General features: G+C 59.1%; 2 protein-coding genes across 7 annotated transcripts in view; both read right to left on the reverse strand.

Moving 5' to 3' along the window:
- Window positions 1-1964: 1964 nt before the first annotated feature.
- UPK3B (uroplakin 3B) lies at window positions 1965-7285 on the reverse strand. Of its 3 annotated transcripts, XM_044936352.2 has the most exons (7): window positions 7054-7285; window positions 6741-6890; window positions 5962-6199; window positions 4786-4865; window positions 3859-3988; window positions 3219-3421; window positions 1965-2588 (listed from the first exon to the last, which is right to left on the reverse strand). In XM_044936352.2, exons 1-6 carry the CDS (start codon window positions 7133-7135, stop codon window positions 3262-3264), a joined length of 840 nt encoding a protein of 279 aa, XP_044792287.2. In that variant the 5' UTR covers window positions 7136-7285; the 3' UTR covers window positions 1965-2588; window positions 3219-3261. The 3 variants fall into 3 exon arrangements, with proteins under 3 accessions (XP_044792287.2, XP_006057201.2, XP_006057203.2); XM_006057139.4 differs by having other exon boundaries at window positions 1965-3421; XM_006057141.4 differs by lacking the exon at window positions 4786-4865 and having other exon boundaries at window positions 1965-3421.
- A 2365-nt stretch (window positions 7286-9650) lies between these two features.
- Window positions 9651-26600, reverse strand: part of DTX2 (deltex E3 ubiquitin ligase 2) — a 36258-nt gene continuing 19308 nt past the window's right edge. For 3 of the 4 annotated variants that reach the window (XM_006057135.4, XM_044936350.2, XM_044936349.2), the window contains 7 exons: window positions 23060-23160; window positions 18058-18198; window positions 15450-15523; window positions 14066-14224; window positions 12808-12969; window positions 11196-11285; window positions 9651-10206 (listed from right to left, as the gene is read on the reverse strand). In XM_006057135.4, the coding sequence (XP_006057197.2) occupies window positions 9979-10206; window positions 11196-11285; window positions 12808-12969; window positions 14066-14224; window positions 15450-15523; window positions 18058-18198; window positions 23060-23160 (955 nt within the window). In that variant the 3' untranslated portion in view covers window positions 9651-9978. The remainder of the gene's footprint in view (window positions 10207-11195; window positions 11286-12807; window positions 12970-14065; window positions 14225-15449; window positions 15524-18057; window positions 18199-23059; window positions 23161-26600) is intronic. The other variant, XM_044936351.2, reaches the window with a different exon arrangement.

Raw genomic sequence — 26600 nt, forward strand, 5'->3', positions numbered from 1 at the left:
AGAATCCGCCTTCTTGTATAAATCTTAATTATGTCGAATTGGTTCACAGTGATTTTCAGGTCTACTGTATGCTTCTGCTTCTCTGTACATTCATTCTATTAATTTCTGAGAGTTTGATATTGAAATTCCAACTAAATATCTTATCTATCTAAAACAACTGTAATTAATTGGAACTATATGTAACTTTGTTCTGTACTTTCCATGCCTCCCGTAAAAGTGTTACTATGTTTTCATAATTTAAAAATTAAAAAAGATTAAAAAAACGCATCTGCCTTCTAATGCAGGGGACATGGGTTTGAACCCTAGTTGAGGAACTAAGATTCCACATGCCATAGGGCAACTAAGCCACAGCTAAGATCTGACACAGCCAAATAAATAAATAATTTTTTTTTTTTTTAATTAAGGAAAGATACCCAAGCACAGCCTCTCCCTTTTGGCTTGTCTCCCATGTCTAAGAAGTGCCGGATTCCTCCAATCACCTCCCAAATATTTCTAGAATCCACCTCTTCCTCCCCAACCTGCTTCGTCTGCCCTGGCTCAGGGCTAATTCCATGTGCCTGGAAGGCCGGGTCACCCTTGCCCTTACCGGGCTCCCGGCCCCCATCCCCGCTGCTGTGGTCCCAGGAACCACCTGTATCACCGTAAGGCAAGACTATTTACGTCTGATCTCCCCGAGTTCCACTCTTTCTCCTTCCCTCCTTCTTTCCTCTGACTTGACTTACATTTGCCTCCTGAGACACGTCTCACCCCTAGTTAGTCCCCTTGACCATCAGGTGGGGTCAGTTGCCTCCCCTGCCCAGGCTTCACTCACCATGTTGCAATGTCTGTTTAGGGCTCGTCTCCACGGTCAAGCCCCAGGTGGCCACAATGAGAGCAGCTCCTCAGAGGGGCTTGAAGATGTTTGGAAGTGAGGGGCAGCCCCAGGGACGCACAAGACATCACAGGACTCAGAATGCACAAAGATTCTGGCACTAACAAGCTACCAAAGGACCCCGGACACGCCAGAAGCAGGGGCAATTCCTGCTCCTGGCTGATCCTCCATCTTTGGGCAGGTTTGTTCATCTTTTCACTCAGCAAACACCAGTGGATCCCTATTTCTCACTATCATTTCCTTCCTGGGCAGGCCCCAAGCCAGGCATCCTGGGTCTTAAGGGCCTTGTAGTCTGGTATTGGGGCCGGGCCTGGGAGCGACAGCGTGGGCCAGGCTGCACTGGTGGTAGCTGGCGTAGCGCAGGGCCAACTTTTAACCTCCTCCAATTCTAAGAATGAGCCTCTCAGATGGCTCAGAGGTGAAGAATCGACTGCCAAAGCAGGAGACACAGGTTCAATCCCTGGATCAGGAAGATCCCCTGGAGAGGGAAATGGCAACCCACTCCAGTATTCTTGCCTGGAGAATCCCATGGACGGAGGAGCCTGGCAGGCTATAATCCATAGAGTTGCAAAGAGTCAGACACAACTGAGCGACTAAGCAACAACAATTCCAAGAATCCAAGAGGATCCTGGGCTCTACAGCAGCGGAATTCCAAAAGTGGCAGTCTGACAGGGCTGGTTCTCATGGCCAGGTGTCACCCAGGACACCAGGGCCTGAGCTCCCAACTGCACCGAGAGCAGGTCTTGTGGCTGGTGAGGATGCAGGCAGGGTGGGAGGGAGACCACAGAGACCAGGGGTGCATGGGTTTTGAAAGCAGACTCCCATGAAGCATGTACCTGGGAAGGAGCACTGCTAAATCCACCTGCATTAGTGGTGGGTTTCCTGGCCCTGCCCCCCACCCCATTGGGGGTGGGTTTCCCTGGGGCCATCAGGAAATGGGGGTACCCCAATGCATAGCTAGGGCTAGCAATCTAGAGGACAGGCTCGGGGCAGCGCCCGGGCTGGCGTCAGGGGCAGGCTGCACGGGGCGGAGCCAGGCTGGGCAACGCGTGTAACTGCCCCTCTTGCAGATTCAGCGCGGGCACCACTGGGATGGAGGAGCCAGATTGCATTTATTCATCTCCAAAGTCAGGGGAGGGGGTAGATTTCCCCGCTTGGCGCCCTCCTCGGGGCGGCCTGTATGCTGGGAGCCGCAGTCAGGCTTAGAAGGGCCTGGGAGCGGCCGGGGGACACGGGGTTGGGGACAGTGGATCGTGGGCAGATCACTGAGCATGTTTTCCCACCCAGAAAACGGTGACAGCTGTGCAGTGGGACGACACACCGTTGATCCTCAAACGAGAGTGTGACTGCTCATCCTCTGGCTTGGCCGAGGTGGAAACTGGAGCCGTGCCCTCCAGAGACCCAGCGGCGCGGCGGCCGCTGTGAGACGTCAGGTCAGCGGCGGGACGCTTAGCTGTGCACAGACGTGCGCATGCACTGGACTCGGCAACCGCGGCGCCACGGCGCCCCCTTGTGTCCACGGTGGGAATCACCGGTCTTGCAGGGAGACGGACGCTGGAGAGTCAAGTGGCTCCTGCTGGGTGATGCGGGCGCTGGCTACTGGACAGGAGAGTCCATCGGGGGCAGATCGTCTCAGGAGTGTGAGCTCGAGGGTGCGTGACAGTCCGAGGGGGTGATAGCCCCAACAGTAACACGTCGCATCAGGACACGTGGTCATCTGAGGCCCAGAGCAGTGAGTGAGCGCCCCAAGAACAGCAGCGAGCCCTGCGTGAGGGCCCATGCCTAACACTGTGTGTGTGGCATGCAGCAGGCGCTCAATAAATGCTTATGGAATGGGAGTGAGTGCATGAGTGTGTGTGCCATCTGCATGTGCAAGGAGGTTAGATGTGGTAGCCGGATCGTCACAGAGATCTACACGGTCTGACCTTCCAGCCAGTGAGGGCCACCCTCAGAAAGTACCCACGTCCAGGGAAGATGGTGGCACCTTTGAAGGCCTCACTGCAGCTCCGGCTGCCAGTGAGGGACAGACAGAGGGACAGCCAGGGGCCTTATGTACCCCAAGATGACCCGGCCCAGCCCAGCCTGCTGCAGGCCTCCTCCTGGGGCCTGGAAGCCTCCTTTCGGGCAGTGTGTCTACATTACCTCCAGCCTCGCTTGAGGCAGGCAGATCAGAGGCAGATGGCATTGGGGGCTGGATGCCTGGCCTGACTGAGGCCCTCCCCCAACTGCCTGGAGACGGGGGAAATGAGAAAGGCCAAGGCAGGGCTGCTAGCGGTGGGATTTCAGGCAGGGCGGGAGGTGCGATGCGGGACACACCCACACACACACACGTGCACTGTGCACTTACCCCCCAGGCCCCCACTGCCCCAGCCCCAGCCAGGTGGGCCAAGCTAGGGGCTGAGGCTGGGGAAGTGTTCCAGGCCAGGCTCGCAGCCCACCGGCAGGGTGGCTGCCTCGCTGGGCGGGATGTGGTGGGTCATGTAGCGCTTTCCCATGAAGGAGCCAATCCGCAGCTGCTCCGGGGCCTCCTCCGGCCACCACAGGCTGGAGCTGGATGGGGACAGGGAGACGGGCTGTGGGTGGAGTGTCTCCCTGCTGGGTGGAGCGGACTGCCGAGCTCCCATAGCCCTCCTCCTGCAGCCTCTGATGTCCCTTTCCTCCCTGGGAAGACCAGCTGGAGGCCTGCCTCCTCCAGGTGGCCACCCTGGCTCCCTGGGTATCAGTTCATTGAAACAACTGAGGGCCCACTGTCAGGGAGAAGGGCCCAGGCAGAGCAAGGTGGCCCCGTCTATGAACCCGTCATCAGAGGACCTGCTGGACTGCCTCCCTGAGCTCCTAGATGAGAGACACTCAGGGTGGAAATTCCCTGCATATCGCTGGAAGGAGCACCACCCAACTCAAAACTACAGGGCTTCCAGAAGGTGCTGGGCCAGAGAGTGAGCAGGGGCTATGGGGGGGCAAGGGGCCCTCCAGGGGTCACCACTCACAAGCGCGTGCTGGAGGCTGCCAGGAAGGCCAGAAGCAGAAGGCCGGCCAGAGAAGACAGGATGGAGGTGATGACGATCATGTCTCCACTCCGCCGCCCGGGCCACGTGTCGATGGAGCCTGGGGACTTTCCTGCACACACAGCGGCTTTCAGAGGCTGCCCTCGGACCCCAGGGCGGTCACCTCCCCGCCATGCTGACTGCCTCACGTCCCCAGCCGGCATCCTGAGCCCGCTCATCTGTCCCTCTCTGCTGCGGCACTTGTGCTCTGCCAGCCTGGACCACCCGTCACGCCAGCCTCCGCCTTGGTCTCACCTGCCGGACTGTTCCCACCACCCATGGCAGGCAGAGAGGCAGCTGAGCTCAGGACCGACCGGGTGCTGCCCTGTTGCCTGGAGCCTGGCATTCAAGGCCTTTACGTAACAAGATCCACAGCCCCTCCCCTCCTGACCCCAGTCTCTGCAGCCTGTCTCCCAGACACCCATCCATGGGACACTCGGCCTTTGACGTACAGTTTTCTTGGTCTGCTGAACCGCTGGTCCTTGGCGCTCTGCTGAGAGCAGGCTTCCCAGGACCACGGCTCCAGCCTCTTTCTTGCCCTGGCCCCTCTTTTCCACCCAGCACTGCCCAGCACAGGGCTGGCTCCCTGAAGGAGGGGCAGATTATTTCTGTCCATGATGGGGCTTCAGCCTAGGGCACCCAAGGGTTGGCAAACATTTTGGGGTGGACAGAGCTGGTGTCTCTGCCCATGGGGCTGACCCAGTACCCCACCCTCTAGTGGGAGGTTCTATTTAGGGGGTGGCCTGGACTTGGACTCTGACTCGGGGACCCCAGTCCCACGGTAGCCAGGGGAGGGGCTGGCTGAGCATGACCAGGGTGCCGATGTTGGCTGGGCACACTGGAGTCGGAGCGCCCGGCCCTCCGCGCTACCTTGGTGGAGAGCGATGGGGTCGGACCACCTCGTCTCGGCCTGGGGTGAGCCCCTGGAGTTCATCAGCAGGAACTTCACCCTGGGGGAGAGGACCAGGGGTGAGGCTCTGTGCCTCGACTGCTCTGGGCAAGGCCCCCACCTCAGCCAGGCCCCAGGCAGCTCATGACGGCCAGGCTGTGGGCCTGTCATGTTCAGGGGAGGGGGGCGCCCTGTGCTAAGCACCCTGAGACCTCTCTGGCCACAGCAACCTCCGCCACCAGCCCTCAGCCATCTGAACCGTCACTCTTCAGACACCCTCTCTGGTTCAGGGGTCCCCGTGACTAAATGCCACATACGGGGGCCTCAGGGTGGCTCGCAAGGGTGTGTGAGGCCCCAACCCCTGTTCTCCGGAGGAAAACTGCTGGCTGTGTGGAGTCTGCGAGGCCTTGGAAGGCCCCCCAGTAGGAGGTGGCACCCCCTCCTGGCAAAGGCCAGGAGGGAGAGGTGTGCTCAGGGCGTGCTCAGAGACCAGGATCAGGGGAGCGGGCAGGCTGAGCTCCGAGGGCACCACCCGGAACTTGAGTTGCATCTCTGTTCAGGGTGGGCGCTCTGGGATCCAGGCAGGCTGGCACCTGCCACTGACGGGAGCCGGCTCTCATGGTCGCTAGGGACGGGGCAGGAGGCTGAGTCAGGGAGTGGCCACTGGGTTAGAGGGTGAGGGGCGTGGGCGTGGAAGGCGGCTACACTCTGCCCCGCTGTCCCTGTGGCCCCTGCCGGTTCCCCCAGCCGCACTTGGTCACCCTGAGGATGTCTGGCCTTGTCCCCTTGCTCGCTGGACCCCTGCTCTCCCACCCGGGTTCCACCCTCAGCCCCAGGCTGACTTTCCTGCCAGACCCACCTGGGGGGGCGGGCGGTCTCCAGCATTCCCCTCCCCACATGCTGGGGCCTGTAGACCCCTTCCCATCCCCCACAGGCTCTGTGATGCCCACCTCCTCGTGGAGGCCACCTGCCCCTCCAGGAGATCCAACCCCACATAAGGAAGAAACCAAAGCTGGAGAAAGGGAGGGGCCAGGACAGAGGCCTGGGCTGAGACTGGGGTGGGGGTAGGGTGGGGGGCAGCCCTGGTCTCAGAACCCAACCTCCACCCTTCCTCTCCCAGTACAGCTCCCTTCCAGGTTTCAGGTCAGGCGACTCACCTGTAAGGCCCCGGGCCCGGGAGGGGGGCGTTGCAGTAGCGAGGCTGATGGAGGTCAGCAAGGCAGCCAGCGTCATTGCCCACCCTAAGCACAGGGGCGCGCCCACTGCGGTCCGCAGGGTCCTCACAGGGCAGCTGGTCCATGGTCAGGGGCAGTGTCATGTAGTGGCCATCGGTCAGCAGCCGTGGGGAGGCTGGGATCTCAGCCAGTGTCTGGGGGTTCTGGAAGACCCTAGAGGCTGCAGGCAGAGAAGGCAATGGCACCCCACTCCAGTACTCTTGCCTGGAAAACCCCATGGATGGAGGAGCCTGGTAGGCTGCAGTCCATGGGGTCGCTAAGAGTCGGACACGACTGAGCGACTTCACTTTCACTTTTCGCTTTCATGCATTGGGGAGGGAAATGGCAACCCACTCCAGTGTTCTTGCCTGGAGAATCCCAGGGACGGGGGAGCCTGGTGGGCTGCCGTCTATGGGGCCGCACAGAGTCGGACACGACTGACATGACTTAGCAGCACCAGCAGAGGCTGCAGGAGGGAGGTACAGGCAGCTGGGGCCGGAGGGCAGGAGGAGACAGGTGGTCCACTGCCATAGCCCCGGGCCCTCCATGCCTGAGAGCCCAGAGCGCCCCTCCAGACACAAATCAGACGCCACCGCTCAGATCCCCCACAGGATAAAGCCCGAACTCCCCATTCACACGGAGTTGAGAGGGGCTCCCAGGGCCCTGGAGCTGTCCTCAGACCCACCCATCACCCTAGGCCCCAGACCTGCACCGGGACCTACCGTTGCTGAAGGCCACCACCAGCCAGACAGTGTCGGCAGCGCTGGAGTGCCCGTCCAGGACACAGCGTGGCTGCTCCAGGGAGAACGTGGTGGCCGTGACCTTCCCTTCCAGGTCCCAGGAGGTTATCCGCGGCGTGTAGGGGATGAGCTCTGGGGCCGTGGAGATAGGCGTGAGGGTCCAGGGCCCACTGCCCCTGGGGCTGCCTCTCCCGGTTGGTGGGGGGTGGGGGGGGTCCCAGGATCTAATCACTCCAGCAGGTGCCCCAGCCCCTAGGGTCTGGCCGGGTGCACCCCTCCCAGGACCCCTACTTACCCAGGCTGAGGCAGGGCTGGGGCCAGCCCAGCACCACCAAGAGCAGCAGCCAGAGGCGAGGCTGCCTGGAAGGGAGCCCCATAATGACCTACAGCGCAGCCACCGGCCTGCTTCCACACCCACAGCCTGGGGCTGGTCTGGCCACCTCGGGCCGCACCCCTCCCCACACACACCGTGGGCCTGGAGGAGCTGGTTAGTCAGGCTGCCCCACTGGCCAAGGGCTGGAAAGACCTGAAAACGTAAAAGCACCCCACTCCGCCTCCCAGCCCAGCCCACCCCGGGGAGGGGGCTGGGCAGGGGCAGACCAGGGCTGAGAGAGGCCCCTGGACCCCCGGGTGCCTGCCAGGTCACCCCAGAGGCCCATGTCTGAGTTTGGGTCCCACCCAGACCCCCAGCCTTGGGGAGGAGGGCCACATGCCAGGGATTCCTGCACCCCGCGTACCAGGAGCCTCCCTCTGGCCTTCCATCCCCACCCAGAGGAGGAAGGGGCCAGCTCTAGCTCCTTCAGGGCCCAGTGGTCCTGCCCTCCCTTCACAAGGCCACATCCTCCCTTAGTTCCTGTGATCATAGAGCCCAGACAGCTGGCAAGTGCCCTGCTGACATCACTCCTTGGGTTCTCACTATATATGTATTTTTTTTTTACTTTTTAGAATTCTTTTAAATTTTCATTAATTTTTTTGGCCACACTACTCAGCTTGAGGAATTTTAGTTCCCTGACCAGGGACTGAACCCAGGCCAGGGCAGTGAAAGCAGAGTCCTAACCACTAGGCAACCAGGGAACTCCCTCTCGGCGTTTTTCCTCGCTGCCGCAAGGTGGCTGCTGTGGCTCCAGGCATCGTGTCGCCCCTCAATAGGAAGAAGGGGGGGCAGGGGACCTTATGCTTTCCATGTAACATAAGCCCTGTAGACGTCCTTCTAAACTTCACTGCCATAAATCACCAGATTCTAGAACCTTATCACCCCAAAAAGAAACACTGTACCCATTAAAACGGTCACTTCCCATCCCCCTTCCCCCCTGACGACCACTGATGTACTTTCTGTCTCAGTGGACTTGCCTCTGCGGGATATCTCATGTAGACAGAATCACACAATGTGTCATTTTCTACCTGGCTTCTTTCATTTGATATATGTTAAGGCTCATCCATGTTGTATGTGTTAGCATTTTGTTTTTTTTTCTAGCTGGATAGCATCCCATTGCACGGACAGATCGTATTTTGTTCATCCATTCATCGGCTGATGGCTCTTTGGGTCGTCCGCACTTCTTGGCTATGATGAATGCTACCGTGGCCATGTTTCCAGTTCTCGGATATTTACCTAGCAGTGTAACTGCTGAGTCATATGGTACCTGCTTTTTGTGGCACTGGTCGCCAGCTTTCCAAAGCAGCTGCATTTACATTCCCACAAGCACTGGACGACGGTTCCACTCTCTCCACATCCTCACCAGTATTTATTCCCGATACGTATTTTTATAATAACCACCCTAGTGGGTATTGAGTGGTAGCACTTGCGGTTTTGATCTGCACTTCTCTAATGACACTGCTTCTCCGCCATCTGTATAGCTTTTTCAGAGAAATGTGTGTTCAAGTCCTTTGCCCGTTAGAATTGAAATTTTTTTTTATCGTTGTGACAGTTCTTGATATACTGTGAATACAAGACTCTGATCAGGCATAAGATGTGCAAACATTTTGTTCCCGCTCTCTGACTGCGCTGTGGGGGTGGGAGCCGAGGGTGAGGGCGTGGCACTCAGGTACCCACACCACCCCTCTGCCCTGTGAGCCCTGGAGCAAGTCTCGCTGTGGAACCTAACAGCATTGGGCTCCAGCTTCTCTATCGGGGCCTCCTGGCCCTCCCCAAACCAACTTCTCCACAGGGCAGGGGGCATGATGCCAGGGGCTCACCAAGCTGCCTTCCTTTCCTTTCACCATCAGAAGAGGAAAGAAAGTAACTTCTAGGTGAAAGTAAATACTCTAACATACACTGATCTTTGTAACAACAAATCATAAAACAGAATTTAAGTTTCTTTCTTAGGGAGAAAAGGGCTTGTGAAGGCCACAAGCACACACCCCGACCCCCACCCCCGCTCACCCTCAGGAGGCCTAGGAGTATTGGATCCTCTTTCTAAGAAGACTGGAAAGAATTGGAACCTTGAGGGTGGGGGTCAGACCAGACCTGGCTGGAATTCAGTCCCAGCTCTACTACTGTGCCCTTAAACCTCCGTTTCCTCATCTGTAAAGTGGACACAGCAGTACACGCCCCTATATGAGCAGCACTTAGCAAGTCAGAACCCACTTAGAAAGTCAGAACCCCCGAGGAAGTAAATGGGAGGAGCTGGGGGGGGTGGGGCTCCCTGGCAGAGCTGCTGAAGGCCCACTGCAAGGAGAACCAGGGTGGGGCCAGGGGAGCCGCTCGGGTCAGCGCCCGGCTCCTGGCCTCCCCGCAGCCTGTGTCTCATTTAGGAAGAAACAAAGGTTGGACAGGAAGCCTGTCAGGTCCATTCCTTCTCTGATGCAGCAAGACATGTGTGGGCTGGCCTTCATACATACATACACGTGTACACACGCAGCCTCTCCAACGGCAAACCCACAGGGCCCACGGTCTTTGGCTTTAGGGCATTTATTGCAAACAGAACATCTGAGGTATGAAAAGCTGACCCAGACTCAGGCCTGCCCCGGGGGCGCACACGGCAGGCAGCCTCTCCTCACCCCGGACACTGGGGGCCCCACGCAGCCCACCGAGGACGGAGGGGCCCACACACTGAGGTAGCGGCATCCGAAGCCCCCACACATATGACTCCCAGGCTCGCCCAGTTTCCACAGATACCCAGGCCTGGCAGGCACAGGGAAGGGGACGGGTGGGCATGGGGAACCTGCACTCCACATGGAGCCCGCCGTTGTGGTGGGCGGACGGGGCCAGCCAGGCCACAGGTCACTGCTGCTCCAGGCAGTCCTCGGTCACCCCCTGGGCGGCCAGCTCGGCCAGCACGTTCTGCAGGTAGTTGGGGTCGGGGTAGCCGTGGCCTGTCACGTTGCGGTCCATCTCGGTCTTGTGGTGGATCTCGTTCCACACCACTGTGTCGGTCTCCCCAGTGGTGCTGGATGTCCCTACTGTGAAGATAAGGCGCCTCTTCCAGGCCACCTTCAGCAGCTCCAGGACCTGCCCGAGGGGAGGGGATGGAGGGGGGAGGGGATGGAGGGGGGAGGGGAAGGAGGGGGGAGGGGATGGAGGGGGGAGGGGAAGGAGGGGGGAGGGGATGGTGGGGGGAGGGGATGGGGGAGGGGAAGGGGGATGATGTGTAGGAGGGGTGGGGGGGTAGGGGGGAAGGGGCAGTGGGGAAGGAGCAGGAGAAGGCTGTGAAGGAATGCTCAGAACAAACCCTGGCTGCAGGGGCTGGCCTGGAGGGCAGACACTCCTGACAGCCCCCTCACCTCCCTCAGCCTCTTCGCGCCCTTGGGGCTGTCCCCACCCCAAAGCCACCACCCTGGCTGTTCTGTCTGCCTGGAATGCTCTTCCCCAGCCTTCTCACAGCTGTTTAGTTGTGTCCAACTCTTTGCGAACCCATAGATTGTAGCCCCCAGGTTCCTCTGTCCATGAGATCTCCTAGGCAAGAATACTGGAGTGGGGCGCCACTTCCTTTTCCAGGAGATCTTCCTGACCCAGGGATCAAACTAACATCTCCTGCCTTAGCAGGGAGGTTCTCTACCGCTGAGCCACCTGGGAAGCTCCTCCTCTGAGCTGGGAAGCCCCAAGTCAGGACTCAGTGCAGAGGCGGCTCCACAGGCCACCCCCATCACCCAGGGTGAAGCGGCCCAGGTTCCACCCCATCCCATCACACTAGGCCGCAGGAAGACCCCTGTCCTCCCCCCAGAGCACCTGTGGTCAGGTCGTCTCTGCCTGGATGCCCCATACCCGGACGCCTAACCTGCAGCAGGTCCCCAGGAAGGGGCAGCCCACGCCCCAGCCAGCCCGCAGGCTTCATCCCCTCCTCCTGTTGCAGTAAGACGGGCAGAGGCAGAGCCGGTGCGCACCGAGCCGGCTCTCCCGACCCAACAGCCACCCGCTGCTCAGGGGCAGCCAGGCCAGACTTGCCAGCTGTGGGGCAGGGGCGCAGAGGCTGCTCCCAGGGGCAGCAGCTGGGCCTTTACCTTGCGGCCCTGGGCGTTGTCGGGAAGGTAGCACTGGCGGGGAAACCCCCTGGCAGTGAAGGGCTTTCCAGGGTTGGGGTGTTCAGGGCCCTGCAGGAGGAATACAGATGGTGAGAGTGGGAGCCGAGGGGCTCGCGGGCTGCAGAGCTGCTGGGACAGGGCCCCCTCTCCCCAGCCTCACCCCGACACCTTCCAGGGGGGGCTCCTCCTGCACGCAAGTGACCAAATCAACTGCTGTCTCATGTCTCACTCTAAAGACCCACCATGCACATGGCCTGCCCACACCTGCCCTCCCTGAACCCATGCTGCTCTGCTGGGCACCACACACCCTAACGGCCTCCACGTCCCTGAGGAAACCAGACCTGTCAGAGGCCGGACCGGAAGCTCCTACTTCACTGGCAACCCTCTGGGCACAGGGCTCTCTGGACTGGATGGCAGGGCCTGCTTCACCATCCCTGGGGCGCACAGCGCCTCCACTGCTCTCTCTGGATGGAGCAGGGCCCCGAGACCATGGCAGCAGGCTACACAGAGAGCAAGGGCTGGACCCACGCTCGGCCCTTGCTCTGCCCTCAGCCCATGGAGACACACCATGCTGCTGCTGCTGCTGCTAAGTCCCATCAGTCGTGTCCGACTCTGTGAGACCCCATAGACGGCAGCCCACCAGGCTCCCCCGTCCCTGGGACTCTCCCAGGCAAGAACACTAGAGTGGATCACCATTTCCTTCTCCAATGCATGAAAGTGAAAAGTGAAAGTGAAGTCGCTCAGTCGTGTCCGACTCTTAGCGACCCCATGGACTGCAGCCTACCAGGCTCCTCCATCCATGGGATTTTCCAGGCAAGAGTACTGGAGTGGGGTGCCATTGCCTTCTCCGGGAGACACACCATGTACAACTCCAAATCCCCCTCCTGCTTTGTGGCTCTACTGCTGTCTAGAACGTTTCTAATTTTTCCAGTTTCACTTTGAGCACAATGTCACTTTGGAGGACAACCAGGGGAAAGCACATAATTGGACAAAACCAAGGGACATCCTGTCCTCCTGTATCTTCCCAAGCCAACGAGGCTCTGGGGGGATGCTGAGATCCCCCGGTCCAAGGCAGAAACCTGAGGAGCCCAGACTCTCGTCTGGGTCTCCACTGGAACCTGCGGCTGAGGTTCCTGCTCCTCCACACCCAACACAGGTCTGGATCAGCCCACTGAGCTGGTCCCTCAAGAGTGGTCAGGCCTCACTGCAGGCACCTCTCTGCCCTGCACTCTGCCCCTTGCGAGGGTTCCTGTTTGTGGGCTCCCCAGCCAGCCAGCTAGCCCAACAGAAGCTCTTGTTTTTCCTGCTTAGATTCCTGTGGGCCTTCTGCCCAGTACAAGTCCAGCTAAGATGCCTCTGCCTCCAGGAAGCCCTCCCTGGTTCAAGAAAAGGCAGGGGACATCTCTTGGTTTCCACAACCCTAAGGGCTGGATGGAGCCCCCAGCATGAGTGCCTCCTGATTGCTGGGAGTCTGACTGGGCAGCCGGGCACCCTCAGTGACCCCGGGGGACAGAGTGGGACAGGAAAAGCCCCCGAGAGGGGCCAATTCCAGAAAGATCCAAGGAGGCTCCTCTTGTGCCATGCCCCTCACCTGAATGCCGTGGGGAATGTTGTAGACTATGAGGATTGTCCCACAGTCCTCGTGGCCAGGGAGGGACATCTGAAATGTGAACACCTCCATCTTCCCCCGGGGCTGGGTCCCAGTCTTCTCCCCGTAGATCGTTTTGCAGGAGGGACACTGCAAGCTTCCATCCTGGGACAGGGCAGAAGGTCGTGGACTGAGCTGGTGGCCCTGAGAGGGCACCCAGGCCAGCCACCCTGCTGACTAGATGGGAAAGAGACCTGCAGGGACATGGGTTTGGTTCCCTGGTCACCCAGCGGGTCCCGGGCCAGTCACCCAGTTCCCTGGCAGACTCCTTGCAAAGAAATTCAATTTTGGCAATTTTCTTGGAAAGATAAGTTTTACCCCAGAAACTCATTATTCAATTTTCATTAAAGGGTCAAAGTACCAAGAGACTGGCATCAGGTAGAAAAATTAGGTTTATAAACCAAAGTCTACACAGTTGCTGCTGCTGCTGCTGCTAAGTTGCTTCAGTCGTGTCCGACTCTGTGGGACCCCATAGACGGCAGCCCACCAGGCTCTCCCCCATCCCTGGGATTCTCCAGGCAAGAACACTGGACTGGGTTGCCATTTCCTTCTCCAGTGCATGAAAGTGAAAAGTGAAAGTGAAGTCGCTCAGTTGTGTCCGACTCTTCATGACCCCATGGACTGCAGCCCACCAGGCTCCTCCATCCGTGGGATTCTCCAGGCAAGAACACTGGAGTGGGTTGCCATTTCCTTCTCCAGTGCATGAAAGTGAAAAGTGAAAGTGAAGTCGCTCAGTTGTGTCCGACTCTTCATGACCCCATGGACTGCAGCCCACCAGGCTCCTCCATCCGTGGGATTTTCCAGGCAAGAGTACTGGAGTGGGGTGCCATCGCCTTCTCTGCTACACAGCTGAGTCATGTTTAAAATGGAACAGAAAACCCTGTGACGGAAGGACTGCGAGGCTGGCACCCTGGCCAGTACGTGTGGCAGAAGGACGCTACACAGAGGACAGCCCAGGCACGAAGCCCCACGGGCCTTGGCTCTCTCTGCTCCCCGACCTCTGTCCACTCTGGCTAAATTACACCAAAGGCAGGGCAGCCTGGCATCACCTGCCACCCCCAGCCCCCTCCGCTGCAAGGACAGGACTGCGGACATCTCAAGGCGGTCTCTGGGCAGGCCCCAGTCGCCTGCTCAGGTGCAGCACAACCGGGACGGGCAGGTGACCCCGATCCCCCCAGCCCGGCCGGGGGGCCATGGGTACCTTGTTCCCGTTGCAGTACATGGCCAGCAGGCAGAGCAGGTGGAAGGTGTGGCTGCACTTGGCCAAGCAGCCCACGGCCAGGGGCCCGATGGTCTTGCTGTCGGTCACGTCGCTGTACCCAGACGCCACGGACAGCTTCTCCATACAGATGATGCAGTCCTGGAGGGAGACCCCACACGGGGCAGGCTCACCCACAGCCCCTGCGCCACAGGGCAAGTCCTGAGGACCAGCCGCCATCTGCGGAAATGCTGGACCCCAATCCAAGTCAACCCCACAGCTCTCCATTCTGGAGGCTGGGCACCAAGGGGTCACCGGCGTCTGCAGCCTCAGAGCAGCCACTGTCACCGCGGCAGAGGGGACGGCAGGTGGCACCGAGCCTGGGCGCTGCTGTGACGCCTGGAGCCCAGGCTGAGGAGGCGGCAGAGGAGCCCGGCAGAGAGGAAAGGACGGGAGGGGCCCACTGCACTGGGCTCTCCAAGGGAAAGGGAACCTGTCAGAAGCACAAGCATGGCAACAGGCAGGCAGGAGAGAGTCCAGTGTCCTGAGGCGGAGCCAGCGTTGCTGCCGGGGGCTGGTGCACCTACAGGGCAGGGGTGACCTGGGTGCAGGGGAACCAAGGGGAGGGGACCAGGTCCCGAGAGGCCCTGAAGGCCATGACCGGGGGCGGGGCTTTGTCTAACACATCAGGGTAAGCAGAAGCACCCCTCCTGCTTAGACTCCTGTGGGCAGAATAAGATGCCTCCGCCTCCAGGAAGCCCTCCCTGGTTCCAGAAAAGGCTGGGGCCATCTCTTTGCTTCCGTAAGCACAGCAACATGGCAACAGGCAGGTGGCATGAGCAGTGGGTACTAAACCATCACGGCCACACATTGGCTGTGTGATCAGCAGCAGCTGGCGGGGAGGCTGCCGGGGGCCAAACAGCCCAGCCGTGTCAGGTGAGCACAAGGGCAGAGAGATGGACAGACAGACTCCTGTGAAGGCGGTGGGCAGGAGGGGGAGGTCCAAGGTGAGAAGGACTTCCAAGTTTCTGTCCAAACCTTTACCAACCAGATGCTTCCTGTGTTCTCAACTTGCAGGAGAAGGCGGCCAGAGAGTCCCCAGCTCTGAACCGGCACACGTGACCTTGAACCCACCCCTCAGGATTCTCCAGGGCTCTCCATTCAAACTGGAGAACAGTGGCATCACAGCCCCAAAATGAGACTCAGCAGAGACGGGTCAGGTGAAGCCGTGACGGGGTTAAAAGCAGGAACCCCGGCCGGCCCTCCCCAAAGCCAGCGGGGCAGGACTGGTCTCTGGACGAGGCACCTTCCGGCAGAGGCTGGGGGCCTCGTGTGAGCCACCCGTTACCAAACAAAAGCAAAAGCAGCGCGGCCCCGCGACACGCACCTCCTCCGGGGCCGTCTTCAGCTCTTCCGTGTAGTTTCTGATCACCTGCTCTGGCTCTGGCTGTGGGGACCCTCCTAGGAGAGAAGAACATAAATGGTATCCTGAGGAGAACAAACTGGAGATGCTGGGATGAGAGGGGAGGACAGGGAGCGGTCCAAGCTGCCAGGAGGGAGGTTAGGATGGCTCAGATGGGAAGGTTAGTGTGCAGGAGAGGAGAGAACAGGCCAGGCGCAGAACAGTCCAGAGCTCCACCAGCGGCAGGGTGGGCGGGGGGGCGGCACCAGGAGCGCTGGAGGAAGAGAAGCAGAGACAGCAGCTGGCCACGGCCTTCAGGAGCCACAGGCGGGGCCTCAGCCACGGCCCCGCGCACCTTCACTCAGGAGCCCAGACCCAGGCTTCAGAGGACATGCAGGAGGGCCAAAGTGCAGCTTCTAAACAAATGCTCTGGAGTGTGTTCTGGCCAGGTGATTTTACTCAACTTTCATTATTCTCAGAAGAAAGTCTGGGTAAGAGAAGTAAGTGTTCTGAGTTGTGTGTGCAGTGCACGCCCGCCCTGCAGGGACATCCGTGTGCACACTGACCGAAGAGACGGCCACACGGCCGCAGCCAACCACGGTGCTCTTGGGCTTGTCCCTGGACTGGGGTGCCAGTGACCCGCCTCCTCAATTCCTCAGCTGCCCACAGCTCCATCGCCCCGCCTCTTCCTCTCGAAACCTCCCACGACTCTGTGTGCACCTGGGCGTGAAGCTGGGAGGGGAGGCCCTGCACCGAACAAGCCCCACCCCAAGGACAAGCACCCCATCCCCACCCGCCGCTGCAGCTAGAGAGTCAATCAGCAGAGTCACAGAGTGGCAGCAAAACAGGAGCAGAGGGAGGGACGGGGAGACCGGCCCAGTCTGGGAGGGCGACGTGGGGAGGCCTTCCTGCCTCAAGTCCAGGGGAGCTCCTGGTCCCAGCCTCTGAGACCAGAGGGGCTCTGGCGTAAGCCCAAGCTCCCAGCCATCAGCCTGTGGCTACAGAGCCTTACAAGTCTGAGGGCTCAATAGCGGGAGCCCCCTCTAGACCAGAGGAGGCCTGGTGTCAGGCAGGAGGGAGTGGAAGGGTTGGGGCTGGGTGAGGCCAGGATGGAGTCTGGCTCTTAGGCTGGGACCAGATCAGGTCACCTCTGAGTCTCAGGTCACTCATCTAAAAAGTGGATCTGACGCCAGCCCTAGAGGTGAGCACTGAAAAGGCATTAGCTGCTATGACCTGAGAGGCAGCTAGAAGCCAATGCAGACCAGGCACCCCCATCCGCACGCACACACAACCCCAGACACAGACCTCAAGGACCCTGACTCTGCTCATTGGAGAGAAAGCCAGACCAAAGCACGATCCCCACCAGCACCAGGTGGCCAGCCTAGTACCTGGGACTCTACTCAGGGGAGAGACCTTCTAGAAAAGCCTGGTCTAGAAGGCCACTTTGGTGACAGGCCAGTCTCCAGCTGAACCCCAGAACCCCTCTGGCAAGGCCTGTCTGAGCACCCCTTCCTCTCCCACCTCCCCGCGTCCAGGCAGCCTTTTGAAACTGACGGTAACTCTCCATGATCCACTTTTCTCAAAAGAGGGCCAGCCAGGTGACTGCCTACCCCACGAAAGGACATCTGAGCCCAGGAAAACCAGAGGGTCTGCTGAACGCCGTGTTTTCAGAGCAGACCCCGAGTGTCTCAGGAAGCAGCCCTGCCCACAGATCCAGCCCTGAGGCAGAGTAAGAGGGAGCAGGGCCAGGGGAGGTGATGGCAGCTGGGCTCATAGGGCCGCCCTTCCCTGGCCTCCCTCCTCCCCTTCTCCGACGGTCAGAGAGGCAGCGAACTCGATCAGAGCGACCGTCACCATGTGCCAGGCACTGCCCCTGCGTGTGTACTTCCTCTTCCTCCCACACCGGTCTGCCGGGTAGGAGGCCCACTGCTCGTGAATGCAGAAGCTGGCATGAGATCACAAAGCTGGTGAGCGAGCGCTGCAAACCCAGGACTGACAGGGCCAGAGCCCTGCTCACGCCATCCTGAAGGCCCCCGAAGCAGTCACTTCTCTGGCCCAGCGATGGCAGCAGAGCCAGTTTTAAATGACAGGCGTAGAACTTACTATGCAGCAGCCCCTCCTCTTGAATTCTCTTCAGACTCGCACAGCACCTTCTAACAGTTCTGAAATCCCTTCTCCCCTAGCCATGTGACAGGAATGGCATGGTCGTTGGGGACCCCTCTGAAGCAGCCCCACGTGGGCTGTCCCCTCCTGAGACACACGGTGGCCCCAGTGGAAGGGACAGAGCTGTCCCCCCTCCTAAGCCTCGTCTTGCCTTGAACTTATGTTTACAGTCACTGAGTCTTTAAGCACAGGCTCCTCACGCTTCCACTGCAGCACTGAACTCTGGGTCTCACAGGGGAGTGGATTCCCAGGGGCCAGGCTTGCTGCCGAAGGCGGGATGGGCCACGGAGCCCATCACGACCCCCGCAGGCGAGGGGAGGGCGAAGGGCCGAGGTGGTCAGAGGAGAGAGGCCGGTGCGGGAGAGTCAGAGGCAGCGAGGCTCGGAGGAGGCTGAGCAGAGGCCAGAGAGTATTTGTGAGCAGGAACTACCTTTCATGGACATTTTCCTCAATCTCTTAACTGAGCTGTGACTTTTAGAGGCCAGACAGGAGGCGGGAGGGCTGGCGGGCTGGGGTGCGTGGCTAAGACACACAGGGAGTCCAATGGCTGACATCAGAATACTCGTCATGCCTACACGGGGTGCAAGATCAGACATGCAGAGAGGGGAGAAAGGTTAGAAGGAGCTGTCCGGCTCGTGACCGCCACAAACCCCAGCTGCACCCAGGTGGCACTGTCGATGGCCATCAGGACACGCCCATCTCCCCAGGGAATCCAGCTGCTCGAGGCTGCCAGGGCCCACCCAGACCGGCAGGGCTGAGCTCGGCAATCAGTGAAATGCCGGCTTGTGAGAGGCCCGGCCCCAAGTTCCAGGAGGGTCTGAACAAGCACCCCATCAGCCTGTGCCCGGAGCATGCAGGTGGGGAGGCCGTGGCTTCAGGAGGGCAGAGGGCAGAATACCACCCCAAGACGCGTCCAGAGCGGATCTGGGGGGGGGTCGCCTCTCCATGCCAGCGCGAGGAAGGAGAGCAGAGGGCAACACAGGAGGGTGCAGCCAAGCCATGGAAAGGCGGATGTTCCGGAGCTCGCGGGCCTCCCTCTGTGCTCCCGCGGCCGAGCCCCCGCGGCCCCCATGGCCCCCGGTCGCCTGGCCCCCCGTGGGGTGCTGCCTGTTCTCCGTGCACCATCCGGCCTGTCTAGGTGCCTTCAGAGCCATTACTGGGGGAAACAGGCAGGAATCCTGCCCCAGGGTCTGCCTCCTCACCGAGGTGTCCCCATGGCCCCCGGGACCTCTCCTCGGGAGCAGCTAAGGCCCCAGGCCGGAGCTCCCTTCTCTGGTCCCCTCAGCCGAGGCTCAGACAGCTCCTCTGGCCATGGTGGGAACACAGGGTGGCCCACAGCAGGAGGGGCGGCAGCAGGCGGCCGCCCCGAATGGACTGTCCAATCTTGTCACTCCTTCCCTGATGCCTACAGAGCGGACGCCCCACTCCTCAGCCTGGTGCTCCGCCTGTGCCCTAGCTGACCCTGACCCATGCTCCCTAAGGACCTGGAACCGAGCACGTCCTCCTGCTGGAGGCACTGCTCCTGCCACGCTCTCAGCTACTCTGTGGTCCACAGCGGCCTCCACCCTCCCCTCCCCGTCCCTTAAGGACCTCCTGCCCTGAAGAGGGGCTCTGGGCTTCCTCTCCGCCACCCCCTTAGGGAGCTAACAGGTGTTCAGAATATGGCCTGCAGTCTGGGCACCGTGGACAGGACAGGCGGACCTGCTGCCCTCTCCAGAGGTGATCCAGAGCAGCCAGGGGGGAGCTGGCCCTGGGCTCCATCAGGCCCCACCGTGGCCCCCGCCGGAGAACAGAGGTTCTCAGCAGAGCCCACGTGCCCAGCGCAGGACAGCAGCAGAGGCTGGCGGCCCGGGCAGCGCTGGGCGCACTGTGCCAGAGTGCCCATCAGAACACCGAGGCTGACGCTGGGCACTCGTCCAGCAGGCAGTGCGATGCCACAGCATCCCAAGACTGTTCCTGGGCTCCAATGTGGCTCCCTTGGGAACTAAACATTGGGTGGACTGGATGACAAGCAGCCACGGGGTGCAGACAGATGGAAAGAGAACAATTCCTGACGGGAACCCAGGAGTTGTGTGTGCTGACTGTGGTTTACTCTCCCAGAAGCCACCAGACCCTGCCCATCAACCAGCCCATCTCCCAGCTGCCCCTCCTTGACCACCCATCTAGAACGGCCACGTTCCCCTCCAGCTCATCTCCTTCACGCCACTCCATTCTCAGCACCAGACGTAACATGGGCTTCTGTCTTTGTGACTGTCTTCCCTTGATCCGACCACACAGGGCAGGGCCTGGTCACAGGGGAGACCCAGTCTCTGCCTGCTGGGGAGCGGACATCCCTGAGGCCACGCCATCAGCCCCACGAGAGGCTGGCATGGACAGCGCTGCTGCTGCTTCTAACGAAGGACCCGCTTCTCCTCCGAAGGACCCAGCCACAGACAGTGAGTCTCAGTTTACACGCCTGCGGAGAAGCAGCCCCTGGCTCTGCCGGTCTGCCTTCTCGTGAAAAAGTGTGAAGGTCATCCCGCAGCCAACACGTCACAAAAGCGGCATCCAGTGGAGAGGATGGGGCGAGGGACACGAGGGGCCATCACAACTTCCCCAAGAGCAAGGGCTCAGGGATGTGCCCCCCCGCAAACTCCTAACATCCCCTGTAACAGGGCGGACAAGCACAGCTTTTCCTACTCTCATCTTGGTCTACCAGAGCCCCCGGCAGGTCCCACACCTGGTCACACGTGCGAACTCCTCCTTCCTGAAGCCCAGCGTTGGCCTTTCATCTAGTGACTGGGCTCAGGGGCCAGCCTACCCTCCTCCTGCCCTGGCCTTACTAACCTGGCTTTGAGGCTGTTACCCTCCCCTGGGGCTGACCGGCCTTGGGCAGGTCCTGGCAGCGTAAAATGCAGACACTCCTCCTCCCTTGCTGGTTGGGAGCCTGGCCCCGGCCTGGGGGGCCCACTCTTCCCCACACCCCTGAGGGAGGGGCCCTGGCCAGGCGGCAGGCAGTGAAGCCATCCCCCGAGGCGCCTGGCTGACGGAGAGGCGGCCCCTCCTCCAGCTCAGGGTGCACTCAGCCCTTCGGCAGCACGGCTGCTGGCAGGAGCCTGCCTGAGAGCCCCTGTGCCCAGGTGCTCACCTCAGAGCGGCACGAGTACTCCCAGATCCATGACCACAACCACAAACACTGCCCAGCTGAGACGTCTCTCCAGCCCCTGCTACCTGGGGGTGGGCCCAGGGTCCCTGGTCCCCTGGCGCCCCACACAGCCGCCCCAGCAACAGTACAAGCCAGAGCCCTGCGTTCAGGGGGGACGGTGTTCCGCCACTGACTTGTCTACTCTTTCCTCGCCAGGACCCACTCCTGAGCTTCAGGGTCTGTCTCCCTGAGAAGCAAACGGGAGGTTAAAACGCCCCCAGGATCGCTCTGAGAGCAAAGGTGGCAGCGGACACAGAGAACAAGGCCAGGAGAGGGTCCCGGCCTCGAGAGCGCCTCAGTACCCAGACCACTGCCGAGCTGCGGGTAGAGGGGACCATGCTGGTATTAGGCCTTCAGCGACTGCAGGGTTGAATGCAGCCGGGCACCTGCAGGCTGGGCTTGCTCCCGCAACCTCTCTCCAGCAGTACATGTACACATGCACGCATGCACACACACACCCCTGCAGTACATGTACACATGGACACGCGCGCATACACACACACCCCCAGCAGTACATGTATGCACGTGCACACGCATGCACATACACACACCCCAGTACATGTACACACGTGCACGCACACACACGCACACACCCCAGCAGTACATGCATGCACACGCGCGCACGCACACCCCCCCCAGCAGTACATGTACACACACGCGCGCGTGCACACACACACCCACACACCAGCGGTACATGTACGCACGCGTGCACACACACACACACACCAGCAGTATATGTACACACACACGCGCGCGCACACACCCCCCCCAGCAGTACATGTACACATGCGCACACATGCACACACACACAGAATCTGAAGTACTTGGGCTATGCGATGCCACGAGAAGACCTAAACTGGGCAAGAACTATCTAGTCATCTTTGCTCACTGTTCTCTCTGCCACAGCAGAGGGCTGATGGCTGAGCAGGTGAGTGTGTTCCAGAGGGCTTGCTGGTTAGCATGTCCCCTCCTGGGCCCTTCCTGGCCCCACTCTCTTGTCTCCACTACATCTCTGACTGGTCCTTCCATGTCCTTCAAGTGCTCTTCTTCCTGGTGGTCCACCCAGTCTCTGTAAGCTCACACACTCATGGGCGGGCAGACAGCCCCCTACTCCACCCCACACTGCTCTTCTGAGCTGCCCATCCAAACTCCCCCGCCTCCAGGACAGCTCCACCGGCCACAGCCACAGACATGGACCCACCAGACTCGGGAGCAGCACAGTGTCATAGTGAAGAGCCCAGATCCTGAGGCCAACAAGGCCTGGGGCTGAATCCCACTCTGTCCAGGACTGGCTGCCTGGCCTTGGGAGGTTTCTGGAATTCTTAGCGCATCAGTTTCCTCAAATGTAAAATGAGAATCAAAGTTCCTCCCCCACAGAGCTGCTATTGGGATGAAATGAGTCGCCTCCTTAGTCACGAGGACTTCGCTGTCGGCAGCACACACCAGGCCTCACTCTATTCCTTCCATCTCACAACCAGTCCAATCACTGAGTCAGAAGCCCTCACCTCCATCCACTGCCAAGGCCCTAGTCAGTGGTCAGCCGGCCTGGGGCACGAAGCCTGGGCCCACACGGCCTCTCTGCCTCCAGCCTGGGCCTCTCCAGCCCGCCCTGCGCTATCACAGTGACTCACCCAGCACACAGACGGGCTAGCTTCCTCCCCTGCCTCCGCCTCTAAATGACGGCGGTTCACCGGACGCCTCGGTGCACCTTCATGCCACAGTTTACATTCCCCCTAAGTTAAAAAACAACTCTCAGTGGCTTCCCAACACCCACAGAAGGAACTCTGAAAACAGTTCAAAGGGGCAGGGTTAACATACGACCTAGTGAGACACAAAAGCCACTTGCTCAGAACGTGAACTCCAGCCAACAAAGGTGGAGGAGCTCCCCAAAGGGCCCCTGCAGGGAAATGCCTAAAGCATGTCGGAACAGAAAAGCGACTCCTGAACCGTAATTCAAGGTGACGTGAAAACGTAAAAGATGAAGAAAGTCGGCACTGTGCACCCACATCATCAGGTATGATCCCCTCAACACTGAGACAAATGAGGGGGCACCCAGGCTCACTCACGGGGGGCCCGTCACCATCAATGAAAAAAGGCGCTGCCCCCCCAAGGAGCCCCTGTGGGTTTCCACAAGAACACCAAGGGTCAGAAGACCCCCTCCCCACAATCTCCTCCCCCTGCCCCACACATTCCCCACCCGCAAGTCCCACCCCGGCGGACATGACTGGACCGGAGACCACCTGCCTACCTGCGAGGGCTTGCTGGACCCGGCTGGGCTTCGGCATCTTCACGGGCACCGTGGCGGGGACGCTCCGGGGGCTGCTCACTGGACCGCTGGGCAGGGAGGCACTTGGGGAGAAGAAGGGGACAGAGCTCAATGTGAGGAGCTGACTTGGCAGAAAGTGAGGAAGACCCTGGTGCTGCCGAGGCCCCTTTGCGGTTTCACTTCCCGCAGCAGCCTCTGCACTGAGGGCTTCTGGTTTTTCTTTTTAAGAGGAACGATCCCCACGAAGAATATCTCAAAGGACGGGTGAAGAGGTCTGATGGTCACGACTCTCCAAAGCATTTCCTCTGTGAACATCAACCAATAAAAGTCAGACTCCAGGTGGGGCACAGGGGAGGGGAGGGAACACTGGGCAGGGAAGAACACGGCTGGGGACAAGACTTATCTTTTTACACGGTATGGAGAACGAAGTGTTGGCTGTCACAAAATGCTCTCCTGGACAATCCCAAGACTCTGAAGACAAATCCTAAAAGAACTACGAGCTCACCAGCTTCACTGAAATGAGGGCTCTGTGGTAGCCAGAGAGCGGAAGTCCAATAGAAACCACTCCTAGTGGTCAAGACCAGCACCATCAGTAATGGGCCCAACATCATCAGGAACTCCAAGAAAAGATGTTCTGAGAAGGATATTAACACCCTTTTTGTGGTTTCTGCCAAAACAGCATAGCCTCAGTCCAATCATGAGAAAACATTTGATGAAACCAAATTAAGACCATTTGACAAAAGTAACTCTTTCAAAGTGTCAAGGTTATGGAAGATGAAGAAAGACTGAAGAGCTGTTTTATCCAGAGGAGGAGAGGAGGAATGACAACTGGATGCAGAGTGGGTTCATGGATCGAGAAGAGAACACCACAGAAAAACTGATGAAAATCAGAAAAGTCCTTAGCTAATAGTCTCACACCAGTGGTGAGTCTTTGGTTTTGGCAACTGCACTACGGTTATCATGAAAGATGTGAACACAAGAAGCCCAAGTAAGAGACAGGGAAACTCCACTATTTTTGTAACTTTCCTGTAAATCCAAAATTAGTTTAAAATAAAGGAAAAAAAATTTTTTTTAATGAAGGTCTTGCTTCCCACAGTGAGTAATTCCAACTCTCTCACTTGGCTTTAAGCCATTATATATGTGTGTGTGACTATATTTTTACTTTTTCATTTTTAAAATATTTGTTGATTGATTTGACTGTACTAGGTCTTAGTTGCAGCATGTGGGATCTAGTTCCCTGACCAGGGATTGAACCAGGGACCCTTGCACTGGGGGCTCAGGGTCTTAGCCACTAGACCATCAGGGAAGCCATTATATTTTTAAATGGTAATAAATCCATGCCAGTATAGGTTGTGGGGAGCCCCATACTGGAGACGGCTGATGCAGATGGCCCGAGGTGCCTGCTACTCCCTCCTCGTCCTAATGACTGTGTCCTCCAGCCCTGCTCATGTTCAAGATGATACAAGACGAAGGGTCCACAGCCCGTAACTGGAGCTCCCCGAGGACAGGGCCTGGGTTCACTGGGCTCAGGCCACAGCCAGGAGCTGGAAAGGTGCTCAGGAAACGATGGACGCCTCCAGCCTGCTGTGCTACCCTCGTAACGGCCAACAGCCCAGCAGCCACCCGCTGGTGGCAAATGCTTCTGGGAGGTGCTCCAGCCCCCTGCCTACCACCAGCCTCGGGTCACAGATGCCGCTGGTGGACGCAACAGGGAGCTGGCTGGTTCTGGTCCACAAAATCTCACACTGGCTGGTACTGGTTTTCACTTCTGGACTTTACGCTTCCTGCTGCCCATGTCTACTGTGAGCCCCAAGGGGACAATGGAACCAGGCTCGGATGCTCTGCTAAGGCAGTGGGGGAAGGGCTGGGCATGCAGGACACCCGGGCTAAGGCTTTGGCCCCACTAAGCTGTTTAATTTGAAGCCACACTCCACCCCCTTCCTGAGTGTGTTTCTTCAATTCTCAGGTTCTAGAAGTGAACGACCTGGAGAAGATACAGTCCTTGGAGGCGTCCTTCACCTCCTAAGCCAACTCAACAAGGAGCAATGAGCCAGGAAGTGGGAAAGCCAAAGCCTGGCTCTGCTGCTCCAAGGGGTGACCCAGCAGGCTGGGCACCACGGGCCCAACAGGGCCAGGGCAGCAGGGCTTCCCCTTGCCAGCAAGAGGCCCGTATCTGAGAGAGAAGGCTGAGGTGCAGGTTCTGCCACAAGAATGAGAGCAGAAAGCAGACAGGCGGTAAGGCTTCCAACAGGCAGCCCACAGAGCAAGTGGGACCAGGAAGCGTCAAAGTTCCATCTGCCTAGGGGCCTCCCGGTGTCACTTCCCCTGTGACTTTCCCCAGCTCCTCCCCCATACGTTTCTCTGCTGTGATCAGAAGGGACAGAGAAAGGATCCAGCGGTTCCCATGACAGGGACTCTGAGGGGCAGACAGAGCCTCGGAGGTCACGGATCCCCCTGCGCTGTCCGCTAAGAGCTCAGACTGGCACAATGTTCTCTGCTGTGGGCACCATTTGCCCATGAAGTGCCCTTCTGAGAATTCCTTCCTATCAGCCCCCTGCCTGCCTGTTGGGTTCCTGGATCTCCTACTAGGCCCTCCCTGCCTTTCCCATCTGAGAAACCATCTCCAGGAGCTTCCAAGTGGAGGTAAGAACACAAGACAGAGATTTCTCATCTATTCGGACAGGATTGGACAGCCCTGGACAAGGGGCAGAGCTAGGAGGCAGGACAGCAAGGCATGCAAAGCTTCCCTCCAGTTCCCCACGGGGGACCCTCTGAGCATGTGCAGTACAAGACGCTTAAGATGCAGACAGAGCCTGGGGACCCCACTGCCAGCACCCACTGAGGGGCACATCGAGTCCCCTTTCCGAGCTTTACTTTCTATCTCTGTAAGATGAGAATAATCCCCCCAAGCCCCCCTGGGTGGCTGCCAGGCTCAGTGTGCAGTACGATCCAAACGCCCACTGTGTCCCAGGTCCCAGTGGAACAAGGCGGTTCTGGAGAGTCATGGGGCCCTCACCAAATCCTGACCAACACAGCCCTGTCAGAGCAAAGGGAAACTTCTGCAACTGCCCTAGCCAACTTGGTAATCTTACAAGGGGAAAAGAGAGATGTAGAGAGAGAACAGAGCTGAGCCGAGGGCTCACAGTGAGCGAGTCAGAAGTCAGGTCCCACTGGAGTCCAGGACCCCAATCCCACAAGTTTAAAGAGCCTAACTGATAGCAGGAGGGAGCAGGGTGCAACTTTCAGAGGCTGGGAGAACAGCGGCGACAAGAACAGAGTAGATGGATGAAAATGAGAGCCGTTTTCCTAGGCCAGGTGAGTGCAGGGGCAAAGACCCCAGAGGCCTCGCTACAGCGAAGCTGCAACAGAGGGCTGCTCATAATCACCACCCCGAGTCAGCAGAGAGCTAACACCTCTATTAAACAACGGCACACCCGCTATTAAACAATGTGTGCGTGACACATTTTGGAAAGTCTTCCATCCAACATCATTGAAACACAAGTCTTGGTGCTTAAAGGGATAA

This window comes from Bubalus bubalis, chromosome 24 (assembly GCF_019923935.1).
Source record: "Bubalus bubalis isolate 160015118507 breed Murrah chromosome 24, NDDB_SH_1, whole genome shotgun sequence".
Taxonomy (NCBI): domain Eukaryota; kingdom Metazoa; phylum Chordata; class Mammalia; order Artiodactyla; family Bovidae; genus Bubalus; species Bubalus bubalis.

What these genes read in the sequence shown, in the direction of transcription:
- UPK3B (XM_044936352.2), bottom strand. Translation starts at nt 7,135, where the DNA reads ATGGGGCTCCCTTCCAGGCAGCCTCGCCTCTGGCTGCTGCTCTTGGTG. An exon ending in GGTGGTGGCCTTCAGCAACG is followed by an intron (nt 6,200 to 6,740) that starts GTAGGTCCCGGT and finishes CTCTGCCTGCAG; the next exon opens with CCTCTAGGGTCTTCCAGAAC. An exon ending in GCAGCCTCCAGCACGCGCTT is followed by an intron (nt 3,422 to 3,858) that starts GTGAGTGGTGAC and finishes GTCCCCATCCAG; the next exon opens with CTCCAGCCTGTGGTGGCCGG.